This window comes from Arachis duranensis, chromosome 2, assembly GCF_000817695.3.
Source record: "Arachis duranensis cultivar V14167 chromosome 2, aradu.V14167.gnm2.J7QH, whole genome shotgun sequence".
NCBI lineage: Eukaryota > Viridiplantae > Streptophyta > Magnoliopsida > Fabales > Fabaceae > Arachis > Arachis duranensis.
Genome location: NC_029773.3, coordinates 92,435,078 through 92,459,360, shown reverse-complemented (window position 1 = coordinate 92,459,360; position 24,283 = coordinate 92,435,078). Strand labels below are relative to the sequence as shown.

Below are 24,283 nucleotides of genomic sequence, written 5' to 3'. Positions count from 1 at the left end.
ATGAGAGAGAAAAAGAGAGAGAGAGAGTAAAAAAAACTACTAAGTGTCTATTCATCCATTGACCAAGACAAGAATTAAACTTTTGAGAATTACTAAAACATAATGAATTATTAACTTCTTTTTTTTTTGTTTTTTATAGTATCCTTTAATCCGATAAATCAACAATTAATCCTTTGCAAATTGAAATTTTATTTAACGATTTTTTATTAGCTAATAAATTATTGTAAAATTCAAAATTTTTAATACTTATTTAACCAAATGACATTTGTAATAAGTAGACATTCGTCACAAATTTGAACTTTATTTAAGGGTCTGCTGCTAACTAATAAATTATTGCATGTACTTGACGAAATTCGAACTCTCGTCACTTGTTTAAGCGAATGAATAAGTTGCTCACTCGATCAACCAAGTTAGTTAGACATATTATTAACTCACCAGAGAAGATTGTGATGCTTAATATATTAGCCCAATAACATTATTTGGGCCCAAAATAAGGGAATCACCTCAGCCCACCAATCCATTTTTTGAATATATTTTATTTTAAGAAACAAAAAATAAATAAAATCAATTACCCCGTAGGAAGGAGAATATATATAAATTTCATGTATATTCATTAAAATTTCATTACTTCTCAATGTTTGGTACATTTAAAAATTAATCATTCTTCGATGCTGATTGCTGAACTCATTCCATTTTGTAGATTTAATTAATTAATTAAATTTTTTTTATAATTATTATTAATTATTAGCTAAGTGTAGAAATGGTAAATACGACGGCGTTTTAGACCATGCTAATTTCCACTTTCGATTTTCCAGATCTCTGTCTCTACCTTCGATATTGCATAAAATTTTTCAACTTTACGTCAATTCTTCAATTTTTCTGATTTTTGTTGGGTTTCGGAGTCTCAACAATGGCGACACCAGTGAACAGAAAAATCTCAGCTGCATCAGCTAGGGCTCATACCAGAAAGTCAAAGAAATCCTCTTCTCTTCAGCTCAATTCAGGTCCAAATCCTTCACACTTTCTCTAAATACAAAATTCTCATTTTTCTTAGGCCAAGTTTTCTTTTTTGGGGAATCGGTTCTATGATTCTACCTCATGCCAAGTTGTATCAGTTGATGATTAAGGTTATGATTCTTCAACCTTTTGGGTTAACCTTTTTGATGATCACTAATGCAGTAAGAAAATACCTTAAAGTGGTTTCACTGTTGAGAATTTAGAAAATTAGAAATGGAATAGTTAACTCTAGTAGTAGGATTACCGAACATAAGGTTAACTAGGCGTAGTAGATTAAGCTTTTGGATGCATATAATTAAGTTTGTTGTATGTTTCAATTCATTTGTATGGTTGGATTGATCTTCCCTACTTGCTTTGATGCAATTTATGTGTGTGTATTTGCAACAGTTCAAATTAATCTAACTAATTCAAACATCAATTTGGACATTCATTATTTGAAATATACATTCATTTAAGTCTCTAATATATATTTAGACATTGATTTGTGTCTTAATGGTGCTTAGAGATGTTGGTTAATGGTGGAGAGATAAGGGTTAGACTAGAAAAGGTTAGGAGTTGTTCCATCCGAGAGAGTTTAGGGTAGCACGGATTATAGAGATTAGTTGAATCGTTCCATCTGAGAGAGTTTTGGGTAGCACAGATTATAGAGATTGTTGAATCATTCCATCTTAAGTGGTATGGATATGTTCAGAAAAGGCTTGTTGAGGCTCGATTAAGAGAGTGGATTAAACGAAGCTCGAAGGGGAGTCCTATAGCTAGAGGTAGAGGGAGACTTAAGAAATTACTAAAACTAATTTGGATATAAATGATTTAAACACATATATGATTCATGATACACTATGATGTTGTTTGATTCATCTAGCCAATTTTGCCTAGTGTGCAAGACTTAGTTGTTCTTGAATTTGTTTCATGAATTCTTGTATTTTTAAAGGACTAATTTGTTATGCTTGATTATGGTCTGGAAGATGTTATTTGTTTCTATTTCAAATGCTATTTTCTTTTCCCTAAATCGGCTTTAAAATCTTGTAGGGATCCTTAGAACAACACTGGTAGTATTGTTGATTGGGTTTCTAGCTTGGGCTTATCAAGTTACTCGACCTCCTCCCCCGAAGATTTGTGGCACTGCTGATGGCCCACCTGTAACAGCATCAAGAATCAAACTAAGAGATGGAAGACATTTGGCATACGAAGAGCACGGTGTTCCAAAAGATGCAGCCAAGTATAAGTTCATATATATACATGGTTTTGATAGTTGCAGGCATGATGCCGTGGTTGCCAAAAAGCTTTCACCTGTAATTACTTTTCATTGCTCTTTTGTGTGCTTGGCTTTGTAAGCATTCTATGGTATCTTTGTAGTTTGCGGTATTTCCATCTAAGCTGGGTTCTTTTTTCTTTGCAGGATGTTATTGAGGACTTGGGGATCTACATTGTAGCTTTTGACAGACCTGGTTACGGTGAAAGCGATCCTGATCCCAACCGTACAATAAAGAGCATTGCCTTAGATGTAGAAGAGCTTGCCGATCAGCTTGGATTAGGATCAAAATTCTATGTGGTTGGTTTCTCCATGGGAGGACAGGTTGTTTGGAAGTGCCTTAAGTACATACCTCACAGGTATGATTTATACTACTCTGCCTTTTTGATGTTCTGTTGAGATACAAACCTTGTCTCAGAAACTGGGGTCAACTTATTGTTTTCTGTTTTAGCATGTCTGGATCTGCTGCTTGTCATGTTGGTGGTATGAGACAGAGTTGTCGGCCTTTCAGTTTATGTCAAGCTAACAAAAATTATTTCGGTGATGATAGGCTGGCAGGTGCAGTTCTTTTAGCCCCAGTTGTCAACTACTGGTGGCCTGATCTTCCGGCAAATCTAACTAACGAAGCCTATTACCGACAATTACTACAAGATCAATGGACACTTCGTGTTGCTCACTACACACCGTGGCTAACTTACTGGTGGAACACTCAAAAATGGTTCCCCGGATTAAGTTTAATTTATAATAATACAGATATCCTTTCAAGTCAAGATAAAGAGCTTACTTCAACAATTTGGTCTAATAAAAAGGGTCATGTGGTAAGTATCATTACCAAGCCTTTAGGTAGCTACAATTTAGTGACCTAAAATAATTTATATTGGTTATAGTCATAAAAGTTTATGGTGATTGTTTTGCCAGAGAATTAACCAAAGTTCTTGATTTCACTTTTTACTTTGTTTCTACAGGCTCAGGCAAGACAGCAAGGAGAATACGAGACTCTCCACCGTGACTTAAATATCGGATTCGGTAAATGGGATTTTAGTCCTTTGGATCTTGAAAACCCGTTTCCAAATAATGAAGGTTCTGTCCATCTTTGGCATGGAGAGGAAGATTTGATGGTGCCTGTTATAGTGCAACGATACATCGCCGAAAACCTTCCCTGGATTCAGTATCATGAACTCAAAGGATCTGGTCACTTGTTCCCTTATCTTGATGGTATGAGTGATACTATCATTAAGTCACTTTTAGGTGCAAAGTAGGCTTCTATGTTATGGTTATTGGCTGTTCTGTTCCGGCTTCGAGATTCGGCTTCTCCCTATCGGAGAATTCAGAGAGTTGATTAGAGTGAAATGTATTATGTACATTGAAACATCATTGAGTACACATAGCTGTAGGGAGAATCAGGTTACTTTCAAACATGAATTCTATCTGTTGTTTGAAAACATATTGAAAGAGAAGTTGAAATGTTTCTCTATAGCCTCATTGAGTCTATGAACCTGAATTGATTTGAAATATGAATTTCTTTTTGATGAGTGTGATGATCATTGTCCATGATTATTAGTAACTAGCAACTATCAAGGCTATCAAACTCTCAAGAGCTTACTGTTTCTGGTATTTAAATTGAGTTTTTGAGTTGAGTTCTAGGGTATAAGTTTATCTAACCTCTACAAATTCGAGTTTGATAATCTTTGAAAATTGCTAGAGCACAAGGAATTTTACTTTTTTCCCCCAGAATTTTATGGATAAAATAAATGAAAATAGAAAATACAAATTAAAAAATTTCAAAATTTTTATTGTTTGCTTCATAATTTTTTTAAAATACTTTCTCAAACCAAACACATCCTTTTCAATGTGCAACATGAGGATGCAATTTTTGGAGAGGATTTGAATATGCAAAGTTTTCTGCTTGCATGCTTGGTAGGTGGCAATTGCCGGTTGGTTTGATATAGTTTTAATTGTTTAAATAAATAGATATTGGTTTCACATAACATTATAGATTTTTTTTTTCAATTTTAATCATGTCTCTGTTTTGAATTATGATGTCCTTCACTAGGCAGAAACACTTATGAATTATGATGACTTGTAGTTTATAAAGTATTGTGGCAAATAAAAAGTTTGCGGCACATTGTTGCCACGCCTATGTCATCAATCATGATCATCATCTTCTAAACATTATTGAACACAACAAGTACACAACCTTCAAACCATCATCACCTGAATCTTTTATTTTATTTTATTAAATTGCTTCCATGTTCCAATCTGGCCTCTAGCAATAAAATAAAATTATAGTTGCTACGCATTATTTTAAAAAATATATATAATAACTAATCAATTCTAATAAAAATATTTTTATATGTAGGACAGAATGAATATGTTCATTAGTTTACTTATTATTTATTTTTTCTCTGTTAAAAAGTTAGAGTTGGTGGTATGTGTGAGTGACAAATTTGTCATTTTAAAATCTAAAGATACTGTGATTTTTGTTAGGATGACATTGACATTTTTTAATTATTTTGCTAATTTTTATAGCTTCATCAAATTTTTAATTAGCTTTTTACTATAGTAGCATCTTTCATTTTAAAAAAAATCTAATAATCCTATAATATTTTAGAATATTTTATAAGTTATACCAGATGCAAAAACGTATATTACAATTATATTTCATACTTTTTAATGAGAAACTGTTAGAAAGGACTTAATCAAACATTTTTGTTATCTAATTTAGAGTCCTAATTATAAATTTCTAAATTGTAAATATCTAATTGCAAATTTGTTAAAATTATAAGAATCAATTGAATAATTAAACATTTTTTTTTCATATTATGAAGAGAAGTAAAAATGAGTATTTTTTATGTTTTATAATAGAGAAAAAGATATACTTATTATACTACTTTTTGTATACACTTCTGTATATTCTTTTATAGTATATAAAATATTTTTTTATCTCCTCTCACTTCTTATTGATCATTTTTAATATAAAAATTAAAAAATATAAAACTATATGCAAAAAAAATATACATATTACTTTAATATTATTATACCATTACTATAATAAGAACTTATAGAAGAAAAAGAGGTAGACATACACAAACTCTTGAAGAAAAGAAAAAAAAAAGTAACAAAACTTAGAGACTCCAAGATTTATGACTCATAAGTCATATGAACTTTCAAAATGTAACAAAACAAAATAGATCACTACTATATATTAACTAATAATAACATCATTGATCTCAACATTTTCTAATACCTTATTATTATGATGCATGTTACTTTGAATTTGGATCAAATTTTCTTCTCATGCTTCCAATCTGCTTAGAATCCAATCCAAAAGCCTTTTGCAATAACTCCTCATCAATCCCAGATCCAAAAACAGCAGAAGGAATCTTTTGCATGCCAGGGTTTTGACTATTAAAGCTTCCAAAAATTGTTACAATTTTGTCACCAACATTCATCATGAAATGAACCAATCCCCTTGGAAGCACCATAACTTCACCTTGTTCCAAAACCCTAGCAAAAACCCTATTGCTTGAATCAACAAAACCTATATACACTTTCCCTTCCACAACATGCACCAATTCCGTTGCCCTAGGGTGAAAATGCGGCGGGTTTATCCCGCCGACTTCAATATCCGCCCTCGCGAATGACATCCCGAGTGTGTTAAGACCCGGAAAGTTCGCGAGGCTGGCGGATATCACGGCTATGCCGTCTTCAGAGAAGTTTCCGGCCGCTTTCGTGCCGGAAAAGACAAAGTCAGTAGCCGTAGTCTCAGATGAATTCTTGCATGGGAGAATGGAAGGAATTCCATGGTGATGAGATGCATTCATGGAACCTAATAACTTTTGGTGTGGTATGCAAAAATCTTGAACTGGATCAGGATCAGAGGCAAATGTGATGGTGGAAACATGGAGAAAGAAAATAGCAAAGAAAATCAAAAGGGTGTTTTGTGAGAACATTCTTAAACTTTTTTTCCTTTAATTTGGTGAGATATAATTTGTGTGTTGAACAATGAGAGTGAGATGAGTTTATATATATATAGAAATGTAACACGTATATATATAACTTTATTATATGATTTAAGAAGCTCATATATATCATTGTGTTTAAAATGAATACACTAGGCTCTAGGAAATGATTACATTGTATAAGAGAGAACTTTTGTTACATGTTCTTAGGCACATATTCGGCTACTAATAATAATAGTTGTTCCAATAAATCATTATTCTTAGCTTCTAGCAAATTCTGGTCCTACTAATGGTCAACTTATATATATATGAAAGATTAATAAATTTTAGGGTAAATGATAAATAGGTCCCTAACCTTTTAAGACGCGGACATTTTCGTCCTTCAAAATTAGAAAATATATTTCGATCCCTCACCATATAAATTCTGTGACAATTAAATCCTTATGTGGAATTGGTGCTCAAAACGGTAACCGAAATTGCTGAGATGGAGAGGGTGGAGAGTGATATGTCCGTAACGGGCCAAAATGACGCTGTATGCATCTCCCACTTTTATGCCCATCATCCCAGACCTCTTCTTCTTCTTCCTCTTCTTTCATGACAGTTTTGGCCATTAAGGATCAATTTGTTCTCCAACAATTTGTTCTTCATCTACTTCAGCAATCGTTACGGACACATCACTCTCCACCCCTCCACCTCAACAATCTCCGTTATCGTTTTGAGCACAAATTTTACGAAAAGATTTAATTGTCACGGAATTTACATGGTGAAAGATCGAAATGTATTTTCCAATTTTAAAGGACAAAAATATCTACATCTTAAAAGGTCAAAAATCTATTTGTCTATTTACCCTAAAATTTTTGTTTGACAAGGTCTGCAAATATAATAATTATTTAAATATTTTATAATATTCACCGATTTTTTATTTTAAATTATTTAAATATTTTATTTACCGAAACATGCGTATAAAATATTTTATGTTTTTACACTGCTATTACACATCTCAAATACAAAAGGTAGAAGATAAATAAACATAAAAATTAAGTATTATGAACTTAAGATGTGTAACATCTTAAAAAATATCTCAGATTTACCTGAAATATGTTACATATACAAATATAACATATTTTAAGTACACCCAAGATATTTTATTTCTTAAAGTGTTATATATTTTGATTATACAGTATTCGATTATTTTTATATTTATCTGTCTTCTATCTTTTGTATCCGAAATATGTAATAACAATATAAAAACGTAAATATTTTACCTATTATATATTTCAGTAAATGATCTAGTATTTAAATAATTTAAAAATAAAAATCCTAATATTCACATCATACATTTAAATTATTAATGTAATGGCATAACAACATTAATTTAAAATGGAACACATACGCTTTAACACTGTATATAATATATGATAATATGATGGACAACTTTTATCACATGTTCCAAGCACATAGCAAATTTGAAATTTAATCTTCTAATTAAATATTTTATTAGCAAATTCGATCTGGTCCTACATTCCTTACCATTTTACAATATAATAATTAAGTTGAGGCATGCATAGAGTATATATAATTTATGTACTATGTTCAAATAATAAATGATATATAATATAATATAGTAGTACCAACAAAAAAAAAGAAGAACAAATTTGTGTAAATTTATTAATGGCAACCAAATCATAAGCTATTACACGCCTTGTAGAAAGCGATTCTGACAAAAAACTATTAACTAATTAATTAATAATAGTGATTAATTTAAGAATCTGTGTCTAATTACTACTTAGTAATTTGTTATGTTATTAGAAAATAAGACCATGCGTGCACCATTATAGCACTAAGGTTTCTTAATGTTGGTTCATTATATATATTATTCATTTCTTTTGAGGTGAAAACTCAGGAGCAATCGACTTCATATGAAGTTAATACCTGAGAGTCGTTAAATAATTTAATTGATTTGATTAAATTTTCATCTGACAACTTTCAAATATCAATTTTACGTGAAGTCAACTTCACCTAAATTTTCACCTTCCTTTTGATGTGTGTGTGTGTTTTTTTTTTCTTTATTTCATAATTCATACTATGTATTCATGAAATGAATTGGATAATGTTGTTCTAATTGCTTTGCTTGTCTCTGAAGGGTGGCATGCGTTTGAGTTGGCAAATTAGAAATCATTAATTTTAATCTACGCATTTGTGACGTTTTGATTTGTCAGCAATGTATAGCGGTGGCTTTTAAAATCGAAATTTAAAAAAGATATGGAGCTATAAGCCTATAAGCTAATGGAGTATTGATATTATTTTACAATATGCTTACAAAAAAATTCTATGGATAATTAAGATATCATTTTCCCTTAACTTTCACTGCTAACATTTTTAGAAAACCTCTTGAAAAATTCAAGTCATGCAATTCTTAACCATCAGACTCTAATATTTTAAAATAATACAAAATTTAGGTATTTATTAATATAAATATTAAAAAATTAATTCTCAAAATACTTAAAAAATTTTCAAAATATGTGCATATATCATTTTGTGAATATTATCCATTTGTCCACCATTTTACACTAAAAATACATCATTTGAAGTCTTGATGTTATTCTAATTTTATAATAAATTAAATTGAATTAGAATAACATCAAAACTTATTTCCTGTATGTATGTCATGGAATAGATTCATAGACAAATTTAATTTGTGCTTGTAATATTTATCTTAGTTAGGTTCCATCAATGAACTGTAATTTGTTTTTTGATTTTAACGCAAGTTTCATATTTTTTGACCAAAAGTGATAATTCGAAGCAGTTAAAGTCACATTCACTATCGAGATTTCAGGATTCTCACTTGAATGAAGATAATAGGGGCTGTGCAGGTCCAAGGTTGAATTGGTTGAATTGCGAGAGTTCGCGTCGTTCGAAGAGGGATTGCGAGAGTTTGCACCGTTCGGAGATGCAGAGCGATTCATTCTGCGCTGAGAGTTCTGGAAGTTGGTGAGTCGATCCAGGAGTCTGGTGAAGTTGCGAATGTCGTTTGGAGAGAATTCATCCTCCATATCTGAGTCTGGATTCTCCAAATGTTCCTCATTCGCCATAGATGGGCCGAATCGGGAACCTTCGGTAACAATCTCCTTCTTTCTCTTAACTCAACTAAGATCTCGTCGCGATTACAACCTCCACGCTCACCGCACCATGATAAAATCCAGAGCCGTGAAGAGATTGTAGGTTGATGATGAGTGCGAGAGAAGAGGAGCAGAGAGAAAGAGCATGTGAAAGTCAGAGATTTCTTACTAAAAAAATAAGGAGAATCACAAAAATGTTAACTACCTCCTAACTGAAGTTATAAACAAGTGCTAACTAAAGGCTAACTCTAGTTAATTGGTAACTATGGTCAGTTAACAGTTCTAACTAACTCTGGTATAAATATTTAGGCTAATCACTATGTTAAGTAACATTATATTGGCTAATATCCCTCCTCAAACTAGGAGTGTGAATATTTAACAATCCTAGTTTGGAGAAACATGAACTAAAAGGTCCTGGTGCCAGAGTCTTAGTGAGGAGATCGGCTGTTTGGTTGGCGAGGTTACTGGCAATAGTTTGAGAACACCCTCATGAGCTTTATCTCAGACGAGATGGCAGTCCGCTTCGATATGCTTTGTGCGCTCATGTAAGACAGGATTGGCAGCCATGTGTAGTGCAGATTGACTGTCGCTGTAAAGAATAAAAGGATCTTTGTGAGAGACTCCAAGCGCCTCTAGTAGTCGAAGGAGCCACAACCCTTCACAGGTGGCGTTCGCCAAAGCACGGTACTCAGCTTCAGAGGACGACCGAGATATTGTTTGTTGCTTTGTGCTCTTCCAAGATACTAAAGTTGTGCCAAGAAAGAAACAATATCCCGAGACAGACCGCCTAGTGTCGGGACATGTCACCCAATCAGCATCAGCGAACCCTGTGAGCTTGAAATCGGTGGTGAGGGGGAAGAACAATCCAGTGGCTGGAGCATTCTTCAAGTAACAGAGTATTCGCAGAGCTGCTTTGTGGTGTTCAACAGTTGGAGAGTCCAGATATTGGCTCAGTTTACCGACCGCAAAGGCAATGTCCGGTATGGTGTTGGTAAGGTATTGAATCTTACTAATGAGCCTCCTATAGGCTGAAACATCATGTCCCCAGAAGTTTTCGAGAGATGAATCGAGTAATCTATAGGCGTAGCTGCTGGTTTCGCCTCCAATAAACAGAATTCCTCCAAGAGATCAGTGGTGTACTTCTTTTGATACAAGGCAAGCTCTCTAGTGTTGTAAGCTACCTCCATTCCGAGAAAGTATTTCAACTTCCCAAGATCTTTGATGCTGAATCGAGCATCCAAGGTGGATTTAATTCGGTCAATCTCGGAACCATCATCTCATGCCAAGACAAGTTCATCCACATACACTAAAATGGCTATGAACCCTGACTTTGTGCGCTTAGTGAAGAGAGTGTAATCGGATTTGGATTGTGTGTATCCAGATTCAGATAGGACAGAAACAAGCTTAGTATTCCATCACCATGCAGGAAAGCCGTCTTTACATCCAATTGCTGGATGATCCAGCGCTTTAGGACAGTAATGGAAAGAAGAACTCGTAGGGTGGTCATTTGAACTACTAGACTAAAGGTGTCAAAGTAGTCAAAATCTGCTTGTTGAGTGAAGCCCTTAGCCACTAACCTGGCCTTGTGTCTTTCTACAGTGCCATCCGCATTGAATTTCACTTTGAAAATCCATTTTGAACCCACGACATTCTTCCCAGGAGGTAGACTAGTAATTGTCCACGTTTGATTATGTTCAAGAGCACGAAGCTCATCATCAATTGAGTTGGAAAGGAAAGAAAGGATTGTAAATGTTTTGAACAAAATTGAAACAATCCTCTAATTAATACAACTCCGGTGAAACGAGTTGTATCATACACAAGGATGATAACCTTGTAAAAATTAGAAAGGGGAGGGAATAAGTATACAATCCCTTCACCTAAGGTGCCAAGCGCAAAAATCACGAGCCGACCTTTTCAATGGTCGCTCGGATAAAGCAACGAGGTTCAAATTGGTGTCCAATGATTATAATACGACTTGATGATTTAAAGCAACTCAAGCTCATGAGTTGAACAAAATTGAGTAAAAAATGACCATATGATCTAAGAAATTTGTATCAAAACAAATCATGAAAAACAACTTGATATATAACGATTTGTGCTTCAAAAAAGTGACTTGTATAAAAAACAAGTCATCTATAAAAAACTCAGTATAAAATGAGTTGAACAACTCATTAAAAGGCTTCATTCGATAATCTGATCCGCTTGATTGCTTGAGTCCGACTTCATAAAACTCGACCTCGAGGAGGGGCACAATGAATAAAACAACGAAGTCCGATGGCTATAAAGATGATCTGATACTTTAAAAAGACTCAAAGTAAACAAGTTGTAAAACAAGTTGTCAAGTCCTAAAAACAACTCGAACTAAACGAGTTACATGAAATCAGATTATGAAATAGGCACGTTTTAATTGAACGATTTGAAATGAAACAAATCCTAAAACCTTAAAACTACTCGTATCGAACGAGCTAGACGAGGTTATACTAAAAAATAATTATAAGTTTTGAAATAAACGATTTATATCAAAACAAGTCGTAAGAAATCAGAACTATAAGTTTCAGAAAGGTAATTTCTATTAAAACAAGTCATGCATCCTCAAAACAACTCGAACTAAATGAGTTGTACGGAATTATGACAAGAAATATTCTCTGATTAAGTAAGATGTACTAAAACCAGTCATACAGAGCCTACAAGCCTTAAATAACTCGGAAAGAACGAGTTGTACAAAGCAGATTTAGAAAAAAGACTTGGTCAAAAACAAGTCATATAAAGAGAGCAAGTCGAACAGAACATAAAAACGACTTGTAATATCATATTACAATATGACAAAGTAACATCTACACTACAACAAAATGGTAGCGCACGGAAAAAATGCACAAATAATTATGGAATAACGTTACGAAAATGTTACATCATTCAAATCATGTTAAGTCGACCGACCTCCTTAACTTTAGACCTCAAAACTACTAAACAACTTCTTCACAACTCAACATTTCGACTTGGTCATCTAATTGCTCGAATCCGACTTTGTAAAGCTCAACTTTGAGTAGGGGCACTGTTCATATCCTGACCCAAAATACAAAAGTCGGGCTCAATAAGAATAAAAGGCCTACCTAAGAGGGTGGCCTCTACCGCATATCCAACCTCTTCAAAGAGGTCGGACACGAAGAAAAGCGACAGCTGATACTTATCTAAGTAAGTAACTGCCTCCGTGAATCTCTCCAACTATCTCTATCTTCCCTAAAAGATAGATCCTAACAAACTTCCAAGATAAAGGGAACGGTTATCCACCAACAAAGGTGGAACTATTAAAAAAGGTGGTTATCTACTCTACTATAAATACACTAACACCCAAGCTCTTGCTGACTTAAGCATCAGAATCTCTTGCAGGTACCACCTCCACCTCCTCACAAGGAACTCAGACGGCGGCAACTCAACACCAACAAGTCAGACGCTGCCACGCAAAGGGACCTGAACCTCACATTCAGGCCATATCAACGTTTCAAGTAACTCTCGAAACAATATATATATATTCATTTTTTAATGCATTATTTTTTTTAGGTTATATTGTTTATTGGTTTTCTGAAAGATAATTTACAGAAAGTTTTGTTAGCATAAAAAAGTATTTTACAACATAAATTGAAAAGAAAAAATAACCAAAAGCATTTATAATATTTTATTTCATATAATATAATTAGTCTAATAGTAATATATTAAATTTATATTTAAATTTCAAAAGTTTGTTTTTTCATGTAAAACTAAAAACACTTTTTACTTCTAACAAATTTGTTTGAATCTTATAACTTACTTTATTTTCTATTCCATCCAAGGTTGCGAGAACTGGACCGGTCAATAAACCGGTGAGGTTACTGGTTCAATAGTTCACTGGTTCGATCGGAGTTCAACCGGAACTTAATAAAATTTAAAATTTCACATAATAAATTATCCATAACTTAATATTAGAGGTTCACAAACAACTTCAAACATCAAAGTCTATAACTAAACAACTTCATAGATCATTAAGGAAGAGAAATATAGTGATACTAAGAAACCTAAAAGAATTTAAATTGGCATGACTTGTGTACATATCATCTAGCAACACTTAAATTGTGGCTGTAAAGTATAAATAGATTGAATGATACTATTCAAAACAAAGGTATATTAGTACAGACAAGCATAATTTGTTGATACATAACAACCAGTTTACCATATGCAGGACTTTGAAATTCACTCACTCAGAATCAAGCATTTAAGGACTAGTCGAGCCAAATACTTCTACTTATCATGAACTGAATCGACCTGTTATCCCAGCTCCACAATGAATTATCGACAAATAGTAAAATACTATGTTGCTAGATTAAACCCAGGTTGTAATCTTTCCTTGAATCTATATGACTCTAGAGATGATAATACATAAAACATGAAAGACAAGCAAAACAGCTTCAAGTTCATTCCCAATGTTCCCAAAACAAAAACTTTATATCAAACCAGAAATTCATAACAAAATACTTCCTCAGAATACCCTTTTAGAATGAAACAAGTGCTGCAAGTTGCAAAACACATCACAAACATTTCAATTGAACAGTGATTGTAGGTGAAACAAACCTTATCTTTGACACCAACAATGCGATTGAAGACGATAGCTCGGTGCCCTCCCTCAATATTGTACAAGCTGTTTGCAGCTCCATACACAGCAAGACCACCAAAGATGCTAACTTTGAGCAGAGCAGAAAGCCCTCCACCAGGAACATTTGGAACCTTCATGTTATTCATATTGATCTACCCTAACACACAAACACCAATTAGCAAAAAAATTAACCAATAAACAGAACTACATCAATCAAAAACAAATTCACTGATGAGGCGAGCTTAAAAATCATGAAGTAATCAAAATAAAAAATCAGAAGCAGCAACCAAATTCACAGAAGGAGGCGAGCTCATAAATCATAAACAGAAGGCAGCAAATAAATCAAGAACAGAGTATTATTGGCGGTGAGTAACGGCGACAAAAGAGTAACGGTGACGCCCCAATGCTCGGCAACGATGACAGAGGAGGCGGGCTCGGTGAGAAGCAGGACGCGGTGGTGGTTGTGGTGGTCAACGTCATTGCTGCTGTGGATGGCTGGCTGCGGGATGCGGTGATGATTGGATTTTTGATGGTTTAGGATTTCACAAATGAATTCTCGTTGCAAGTATAGTTTCCAAACCAACAATAATCCTTTCATACAAAAGATTGTTTGTCACAAGTAACAAACCCCTAAAATTAATAACCGAAGTATTCAAACCTCGGATCTTTCTTCCTAGGAATTGTAATGAAGTATTTTGTTATTGGTTGTGAGTTATTTTTGGGGTTTTAATAAGAAACATGAAAGATAAATGGCAAGAAAGTAAACTAAGGCCTAAAAAGGTCTTGGCAAGGGTTGGTGGTCAATGATCTCTATCCTAATCACTAACCACAATATGAGAATTGGCAATGATTAATCTCATTAAATCATCCTCTAACTAGTAGTAAAGGAAAGTCAAATGAGCTATATCAATCCTAGTCCATAAGTCCTAACTCTCCACTAATTCAATTAGTGAGAACTAGAGTCAATGGATTACAATCATCAATTACTTGGACATTAGTAACTCAAGAGTTCCTAAGTTACCTTTCCAAGCCAAGAACATAAAACTCTACTCTAGAATCCAACCAAGCATTTTCTCAAACACTTGGAAGGCACAAAAGAAAAGCATAGTAAATTGACAACAAGAATGAAATCTAACAACAATTATTGAAATGAATTAACAACAACAATCAAAAGAAACACATTTATTATGAATTACCTTGATTGAATTGAAAGAGAGTAGAAGAAACAAAAGTAGATCTACAACAAAACACAAGAACAACATAAAAGAAATTACAACAAAAGAATGGAAGAAGAATGAATGTAACAAAAAGGAATTGAGAAGATAGAAGTAGAAGAAGATGGATTAAAATCTAGATCTAAGAACTAAACCTAATCCTAATCCTAATCCTAGAGAGAAGTGAGAGCTTCTCTCTCTAGAAACTACTTCTAACTACTAAACTATGACTAATGGTAACTAACTTCTATTTCCCTCTTCACTCCTTGGGTTAAATAGCATCAGAAATGAGTTGGATTGGGCCCACAAGGCTTTAGAATTCGCTGGTCACGTTTTGCTTTAAGTGAACCAGGTGGCAGCAATGGCGCGTGCGTGTACTATGCACGTACGCGTCACCATGCGCAGTTCAACCATAGCAAATCTTATATCGTTTCGAAGTCCCGGATGTTAGCTTTCCAACCCAACTGAAACCGCATCATTTGGACCTCTGTAGCTCAAGTTATGGTTGTTTAAGTGCGAAGAGGTCGGCTTGACAGCTTTCCGGTTCTTTCATTTCTTCACGAGTTCTCCAACTTTTCATGCTTTCTTTCTTCATTCCTTTGATTCAATCTTTGCCTCCTAAACCTTAAATCACTTAACAAACATATCAAGGCATCTAATGGAATCAAGGTGAATTAAATTTATTTATTTTAAGACCTAAAAAGCATGTTTTCACTCTTAAGCACAATTAAAGGAGAATATACAAAACCATGCTATTTCATTAAATAAATGTGGGTAAAAGGTTATAAAATCTCCTAAATCAAGCACAAGATAAACCTTACAAATGGGGTTTATCATGCGGTGGCGATGGCGATGGCGGTGGGCTTCACTGATGGCTGTGGGTGGCGATGGTGATTTCTGGAGCTTGGGTGAATGGTGGTGATTTCTGGAATCTGGAGAGGGGAAGGGAAACTGATTAGGGCTTTGACGATTCGTTGGTTTTTTACGCGTTTTCTCTTTTCTTTTCTTTTTTTAAGCCAAAACGACGTCGTTTAGCTTCTTAGTTTTCAAACCAAAAACCGTTTAAAAACCGGACGATTCTCCCAGTTTATCGATTTATCAGTTAACCGTCGGTTCGATCGATTTTTTCACCAATTTTTTGTCAGACGGTTTTTGATGTTATCTGGACCAACTAGGTAATTAGTTCTCGGTTATTCTGATTGAACCGGTCGGTCCGATTCGGTTTTCAGAACCATGATTCCATCTTCAATCATTGAATAATACAATCAAGGAATTTAAAATTTTTAACTTATAACATGGTAATTTCATTTTGATTAAAAATATCCTATAGAAAAAATTATCTACAAATTAACTATTCATATAAAATAAATATTACAATACGAAATGTATATTAAAATAATACATTACATGCATAGTAATTAATTTTCAAGTGTGTAGAAAGTTCTTTATTAAAAAAAAGAAAAGAAAAAAATTCTGTTAAAAAAGCGCAGCATAATTTTGCTGATGTAGCTACTAACACTGAAAACGCCTCCTTCTTTTTCCTTCCATTTTTGGTATTCACTGCTTCCACCTCTTTCATTTTCTCAGGTCTCTCTCTCTCTAACTTTTTTTTCCAATTTATTTTTCGTTGCTTTCACCAATCACCATTCTATGTCTTCTCCTTTATTCTTTGCTGTGTTGATTTCTATTCTCTGTTCCATCATAATTGATTACGTATGGTTTTCTGTTCACATCAATATACTATGTTTTCACATTGTAGGTCTTAGCATTCCTTGTTCTTAGCTTTATTATCTCCATTTTGTGTATTCCCCTTGATTACACATATATTCCTTTTTTTAGCATTATGACTATGTAACATTTTCGGGGCACATTTTTTTTTTAATGAACAGGTATTTGAAGAAAAATTTCTGGGCCAGCTGAAAGTTTGAATCTTTTAGGTTAGGACTTTAAATTTCCACCATAAATTTGACTTTAATTGTGGCAATTTGAAGCTTGGATAGCATAAAAATGGTGGCTACTTGTATGTCAACAAGTTTTGCACCTTGTAAGACCAGGAATTCAGCAATGGTGCTTAATGTTGTTGGGGGGAGAACATTGACAGAGAATTACCTTGGTAGGGTCTGTTTCATGAAAATGTATAACAAGAAGTATGAATTTTCGGGTGGCATTCGAAACTTGGGTCTAGTTCAAGTTAAGTGTTCAGCAAATTCCCATAGGGTTAGTCCATATCATAGTCAAGACCCTTTTCTAAATTTACATCCGGAGGTGTCAATGTTAAGAGGAGAAGGGAGCAATTTAGGGAGCAACCCGAGAAGGGACGATGGTTCGGGTAGAGATGTATCCGAGACTTTAGGAGTTACTCCTAATCCTAGTAATTACAGTGAAGCAAAGATCAAGGTTATTGGTGTTGGAGGTGGTGGATCAAATGCAGTGAATAGGATGATAGAGAGTAAAATGGGTGGTGTGGAGTTCTGGATTGTTAATACTGATATTCAAGCCATGAGAATGTCACCTGTCTTGCCTGAAAACCGTTTGCAAATCGGTCTGGAGCTTACACGAGGTCTTGGTGCCGGTGGTAACCCTGAGATGGGCATGAATGCTGCAAAAGAAAGCAAAGAATCAATAGAAGAAGCACTTTTTGGAGCTGACATGGTCTTTGTAACAGTAGGTTCAGCTGCTTTTTCTTCAAGTTTATATCTTCTATGAATTGAAATATGGTTTTGCATACGATTTTCCTTTTAATAATGGTTTCAATATTACAACATAAGACTTAGTTCACATGCCCAATTTAGCATTCTGATTGTTGATAATTTACTTTCATTTGTATAAGGAACCAATAGTTCTTGGTATTTGATGTCTTAAAATTATGTATATTTTTTTCAAAATTTGGTTCTTTATTGGTATAATTTGCTAACCTTAAAATTACTTTTCCCAGGCCGGAATGGGAGGGGGAACCGGCACAGGTGGAGCTCCAGTTATTGCTAGTATTGCAAAATCAATGGGTATACTGACTGTTGGTATTGTCACCACCCCTTTCTCATTTGAAGGACGAAAGCGAGCCATTCAAGCGCAAGAAGGAGTTACAGCCTTGAGAGACAATGTTGACACTCTGATAGTTATTCCAAATGACAAGCTACTAACAGCGGTTTCTGAATCCACCCCTGTAACTGAAGCATTCAATCTAGCTGATGACATTCTTCGACAAGGTGTTCGTGGCATATCTGATATTATAATGGTATGAAAACCTTAATGTTGGTTTACCGTTATCAGACAATAGATTGTTTCTTTTTTAGTTCTTATTTTAGCTTATACTCATCAAAGTTTATGTAAATGAGTACAAAGGGAACATTATCACCTGAAGTATCCTGTGAAATTATCTGTTTTTGTAGCTTTAATCCCTGTTCAATACATATGTAGGTAGCATAAAGTTGATAATGGTAGTTTTCTGTATATTCATTATTGTTCTTTGATTTTGATGATTGATTGCAGATACCTGGTATGGTAAATGTAGATTTTGCCGATGTTCGAGCAATAATGGCCAATGCAGGTTCTTCACTGATGGGGATAGGAACTGCAACTGGTATGTGTCTAAACTACATTTGCAGTCCCTAAATGATGATTTATAATGTGTGTAAAGGATAAATATGATAGTCAACTATATATTGTACTGTCCTTTGATTAAGGTTCCTTTTTGCTCTTGTTTTCGGTTCATAATAACAAGCACAATCTAATTTTTTAACTCTATATTACTGAAAATTTTCTTGTGGATTCTTCTATGTTTAAGGGAAATCCAGGGCAAGGGATGCTGCATTAAATGCCATCCAATCACCTTTGCTAGATATTGGAATAGAGAGGGCTACTGGAATTGTATGGAACATAACTGGTGGAAGTGATCTTACCTTATTTGAGGTGGCTGCCTATAACGATTTCTCGCTCTTACAGTTTCGTTTTTCCTAAATGTATTTGTAACAATCCACCTCTATCAGGTTACCGTGTTTCGAAATTCAATTGTCTTGCATTTCCTTTAATTGATGCCCCTTGATTGTTCACAGGTAAATGCTGCAGCAGAGGTTATATATGACCTTGTCGACCCTACGGCGAATTTAATATTTGGAGCAGTTATAGATCCATCACTCAGTGGTCAAGTAAGTTTCTTAAACCATTAATATACAGTTTCTCACCCGGAAATGAATTATGCAACATTACCCTTTTTTGTTTTCATCTTTTCTAGCTGTTGGAATTAGGACTTAAATGTCATTCAACCGGCCACTTTTCTAATTTTGTTCAATTATTTGAAGTTTTGAACATATAGTATAATCAGCATGATGGATTTTGTCATTGGTTTCATATAGGTAAGCATAACACTAATTGCGACCGGATTCAAGCGTCAAGAGGACGGCGAGGGCAGGCCCCCACAGGTATGGTTCAATTCTTCTGCTTGAGTAATGATTCAGAGTCCTAATTTATCCTCTTAATACTTAAACTGAGTAAAAATTCAAATATATACATTGTTTTCTAAAATCATCTTAAAGATAAAAATTCAAAAGTTTCTTTATTTAGAAGTTTGAAGGATAAGAGAAACCGAAGATAATGTGTTAAACATGTGTCTATTCGAGAATTTTTGTTGAACCTGTTATGCAAACTTGTAATTCTGGCATTTGTTCTACATACAGGCTGCTCAACTCGCACAGGGAGATACGACAGTTGGTATCAATCGGCGATCTGCCTCGTTCACCAGTGGAGGTTTTGTTGAGATCCCCGAATTCCTAAAGAAGAAAGGCCAGACACGCTATCCGAGGGCTTAACTGTGTTTCTCTCAGTTGCTTCAATCTCTTGCTTCTCTTCAATTTTCACTGTAAGGATATAAAATAATGCTTTTCTAGGTCTTAAGTCCTTAAACACCATTAGTAGCATTATTTACTTAGTTTTGCAGCTTTGAAAATTCATCATGAATGCAAATTACTTTCCAGCAATGATGCTTTGCCTTGCCATATTTGATTTTTGGTTTATTAGCTTGAATTCTTGTACATATAATATTTCAGCAATGGTAAGATTTTGCTATATAGTTCTTTGGCTTTTCATGAATATATTTGACTTGGTGTAGAAAAACATGATTATTGTGTATCAAGATAACTGTATTCTTAATTTTTCTTTAACCCTGTATTTAATGATATCATTTCAAACAAACTACCAACACAAAAATAGATAAGAATACTATGATTGTTGTTAATTGATTTCTTTGATTGTGTTTGGTAAGTGTCTCGGAATAGAAATTAATGAGATACATGAAAGAAACAGTCGTTTGGTTTGTATTTTCATTTTCTGTTTTTATTTTTAGTATTTTTTATTTTCAGAATTTTAGAAAAGAAAGAGCGAAAATAAGAAGGGAAAATAGAAAATAAAATTTTTATTGTTTTCATCGTTTTTTTCTTTTTCTTTTACAAAATTCTAAAAATAAAAATATTAAAAATGAAAAAAGAAAATAAAAACATAGACTAAATGCATCCATATACATTCTTTTCAAAAGAGTTTTGTGTCTTCCAAACTCAATGAATAATTTTTCATACAATAATAGCCATTGATGTTAGCAAGAAACTGAAGTTCCAACATGATGTCAGGTCAAAATCATCTGAACATTGAATATATTTTTGAGGAGTGTTTGTAATTTGTAGCCATCAATTAGTCATCAATAGTGTGTTTAATGGTGTGAGATTATATCTGATGATGGAGAATTATTCATTTTTCTTTTGGTGGCTAAGTGCTGATCTGGTCAGATTTTAATAAAAGTGCTGACCTCCTTATACTTTTTCTATATTATTTTTTGCTCAAGACTATTTATGTGAGTCTATCACAAAATTTATGGTGTTCAAGAGTCACAAAATTATAAAAGAATCATGCAATTTTATTTAGTAGGGCCTTTAAGAAGACATAACCATGTGGAAGTTATAGTCACTCCAATTTTCATTGATAAAACTATCTTCATCTCCTTGTCATTCTCCACACTGTATAACATCTTTGATTTGATTTAACTCAACCATACCCTCTCTTTATTTATCATTTGTTTAAATGTTATAAATGAATTCTACTATTATTTTCTCTTTTTTCTTTTAATTTATCTAATTTTCTACCGACATTAATAACATTGTTAGACTCATGTAATCGAATTTATTTAGCGAAATAAGGTTTTGTTATTGTTATTTTGTTCTTAAAAATCTTACTTATATATGTTTTTCTTTCTTTTGTTAAGATTTAGTGACATTCAATTTGTAGTTTGTTTATATAAAATAATGGATAGTTATTAGAAACTAGACAAAGAGATTTTTTTTTTCCTTTGAAAAATTACTAACAATTTGTCAATAGATGTCACCTTTCAGTCTGTTTTTTCTTCTCCCTTACTAGAAACATTAATAATAAAAAAAATTCAATAATAGCAAATTTTAATAAATCATTAAAAAAGTCATGACGTAATTATTAAATTTTAGAATAGACGTTTAACCGTCTAAGAAATGAGTAACAACAAACATGTTACTTCCTTAAAGACATTTCAATAAATATTAATTAAAAGAATTTTTTTTTTACATATCTAAAAATAAAGTGTTTATTGAGACTTTTTATTTGAGAGTTCTCATAAAATTTCAAATAACATGGAGTGGAACATAATTTGATATCTTTTCCAATTTTAGTTGAATAGAGTCCACCACTGAAAATCAAATCCTCCAACCTCATTGATTGAATTTTAAGGCAAGGATCATACCATCATATATCATTATCAATATACACATTATATTATAACCAATCAACATCAACTTCAGAATCCACTAAAAATGGATCCAAGAATCCCTTACTCTCTTCCAAGTCTTCAAACACACAAAAAAAATCTTTCCAAGTCTCTATTTTCTATTTTTCATACTTGCATTATATAACTTGTATCTAAGCCAGCCACACAATATATTATTAAAAAAAAATCAAAACTAGATATTAATTATTATTATTATTTGAACAACTGAAAATTCCTCCATACTTTACCAACTTAAAAAAAATTCTAAAACGACAATTAATTGAGAATTAATGAAGAAACATCTTACACTAACTACTTCCTAACCATTTACACATAAGTCATTAATTATTTATTGTCTAACCTAAAAACCGAACTTGTTCATATCTTAGATATTTATATGTGAAAATAATAATTAAAAATTATTAAAACCGCTTAACATAATATTTATTAATATTTTAACTATTGTTTCTATATAAAGATGTCTTTATGCTAGTAATTACCTTTTCATAAAATTTCCTTCTACACTTAGTATTCTTTTGTTCTCAGTCTTTTAGTTTGGCAAGTAAAGTCTAATCTATCGTGAATACGAGCTTCATTTAAGGGTTTGTCTTGACTAATAGATGTTGCATGCAAGAAAGTAAAATTCAGAACCTCTACGTTTGCTAATCAAAAGAATAATCCAATTTGTCAACAAACTATAATTCAAAATCTTATCTCAAATGACATAATTTCTCCATATCTACTTAGAGATTACAAATTTGAGTGTCACTCCTAACTTTTTTTTAAAAAAAAAACTTAGTTTCCCCACATACTACTTATTAGGAGTGACACGTACCTTTTAAACTTACCATACAAAGAAGAAACTGTTGTGGTTGACGTGTAACTAAACTTCCCACCCATTCATTCATTGGCTCTATTCCCTCACACATCACCATTTTCTAAATCAAATCTCTCTACATAAAATGAAGTTGAACAAGAAAAACACTAAAACAACAACATATTGTTCATAAACAAATTTCCGTTCCTTGTTATTATCATTTGCAATATCTTTGCATGAAAGAGCAAGAATCTCCTTCAATGGATCAAGAAACCCCATCAACCACAAAGACCCATGTTTGTAACAACATGAAGATTCAACATGATGTGGCCATGGCAGAAGATCATAATAGTAATAATAACAATGTAAGAGAGAAGCTAAAGAGGCATAAAATTTCAATGGCAGGAAGGGTATGGATCCCAGAAACATGGGGTCAAGAAGAGCTCTTGAAAGATTGGATCGATTGCACTTCATTTGAAGCTCCTTTGGTTCCAAGCAGAATCATGATGGCTAAAGCAGCTTTAGTTCAAGAGGGTAGAAGAACAAGTAGTGCTGGATTAACAATACAAAACAGGTGTTGAATAATTTTCGTATTATCTATAAAAATATAAATGTATGTTGATGAATCCAAAGTTCAGTATATCATAAGTTATATGATTTTAGCTTTTGATGAATCTAAATGTCTGGTCCTTGTTTATTTTGGAGAGATTCTTTAATGGTGGAAATTCAAGTGCAGTATACTTCAGGTGAAGTTGATAACTGAAAGTCGTTAGATGATTTGACTGACTTGACTAAATTTTTATCTAACAGCTCTCAGCTATAAACTTCATGTGAAATCGACTGTACTTGAGTTTTCACATTTTTTAATAGTAGTTTGATTTTGGTTGTTGTTTCCTAATTAAGAATAAACAAATAAAGCATGCTATGTTTCATTCATCTATAAATGATGAGATAAATTGTTATTAAAAATTAAAAAAAAACTTAAACAATTCAGCTAAACAATTCAATAGATCATGAGTCAGTTTCGTGGCACATATTTATAAATGAGTGAATGTGGTAAAACTAATAAAAGAAAATAAAATACTTTTTGAATAAAAGATATTGTAAAAGGATATCACTTGTTTGAAAAAGATATTAANATAAAAAATAATTTTGATTCTAAACTTTTTTGAGTTTGAATTTAAACTATATGATCGAATATAAGATTTTCTAAATATTTTCTAAATATTAGTATTCTTAAAATTTTTTAAAATTATACCGACAAGATAAAGTCCATGAATGGAAGAAGTTGCTGGGGAGATTTGATGTCCGAAGAGTGCATGTGAATTTTTATATGGTAGATTAATGTACATTTTAATATTTTAATGAGTCATGTATGTATGTATATATATCGATATTAAGTGCTGTTAGTCATTTTATTCTTTTGTCACTTGAATAATTTTTTTGGTAGTAAAAACTGCCGAGTGCCATATTATTTGCCATATAGTTCTGTCTATTATA

At 33.0% G+C, this 24,283-nt stretch overlaps 4 protein-coding genes across 4 annotated transcripts in view; 3 read left to right on the top strand and 1 right to left on the bottom strand.

The window, feature by feature from the left end:
- Positions 1–779: 779 nt before the first annotated feature.
- LOC107476203 (uncharacterized) lies at positions 780–3,807 on the top strand. The gene is made up of 5 exons (XM_016095968.3): positions 780–1,004; positions 2,047–2,309; positions 2,417–2,628; positions 2,820–3,087; positions 3,235–3,807. The coding sequence occupies exons 1-5, from the start codon at positions 911–913 to the stop codon at positions 3,526–3,528; spliced, it is 1,131 nt and encodes a 376-aa protein (XP_015951454.1). The 5' UTR covers positions 780–910; the 3' UTR covers positions 3,529–3,807.
- Positions 3,808–5,434: 1,627 nt separating this feature from the next.
- LOC107476375 (germin-like protein subfamily 3 member 2) lies at positions 5,435–6,277 on the bottom strand. The gene has a single exon (XM_016096168.3). It carries the CDS (start codon positions 6,220–6,222, stop codon positions 5,536–5,538), a length of 687 nt encoding a protein of 228 aa, XP_015951654.1. The 5' UTR covers positions 6,223–6,277; the 3' UTR covers positions 5,435–5,535.
- Positions 6,278–16,678: 10,401 nt separating this feature from the next.
- Positions 16,679–20,161, top strand: LOC107476202 (cell division protein FtsZ homolog 2-1, chloroplastic). Its single transcript, XM_016095967.3, has 8 exons — positions 16,679–16,775; positions 17,078–17,852; positions 18,124–18,423; positions 18,678–18,768; positions 18,973–19,097; positions 19,241–19,333; positions 19,541–19,606; positions 19,862–20,161. The coding sequence occupies exons 2-8, from the start codon at positions 17,196–17,198 to the stop codon at positions 19,991–19,993; spliced, it is 1,464 nt and encodes a 487-aa protein (XP_015951453.1). The 5' UTR covers positions 16,679–16,775; positions 17,078–17,195; the 3' UTR covers positions 19,994–20,161.
- Positions 20,162–22,854: 2,693 nt separating this feature from the next.
- Positions 22,855–24,283, top strand: part of LOC107476320 (protein BIC1) — a 2,044-nt gene continuing 615 nt past the window's right edge. Inside the window, exon 1 of the mRNA XM_021136203.2 lies at positions 22,855–23,357. Coding sequence (XP_020991862.1) covers positions 23,020–23,357 — 338 coding nt within the window. The 5' untranslated portion in view covers positions 22,855–23,019. The remainder of the gene's footprint in view (positions 23,358–24,283) is intronic.

Coding starts and splice junctions, on each gene's coding strand:
- LOC107476203 (XM_016095968.3), top strand. CDS start 911: ATGGCGACACCAGTGAACAGAAAAATCTCAGCTGCATCAGCTAGGGCT. Junction 1,005..2,046: donor TTCTCTTCAGCTCAATTCAG/GTCCAAATCCTT, acceptor AAAATCTTGTAG/GGATCCTTAGAACAACACTG. Junction 2,629..2,819: donor CTTAAGTACATACCTCACAG/GTATGATTTATA, acceptor CGGTGATGATAG/GCTGGCAGGTGCAGTTCTTT.
- LOC107476375 (XM_016096168.3), bottom strand. CDS start 6,222: ATGTTCTCACAAAACACCCTTTTGATTTTCTTTGCTATTTTCTTTCTC.
- LOC107476202 (XM_016095967.3), top strand. CDS start 17,196: ATGGTGGCTACTTGTATGTCAACAAGTTTTGCACCTTGTAAGACCAGG. Junction 18,424..18,677: donor GCATATCTGATATTATAATG/GTATGAAAACCT, acceptor GATTGATTGCAG/ATACCTGGTATGGTAAATGT. Junction 19,607..19,861: donor GCGAGGGCAGGCCCCCACAG/GTATGGTTCAAT, acceptor TTCTACATACAG/GCTGCTCAACTCGCACAGGG.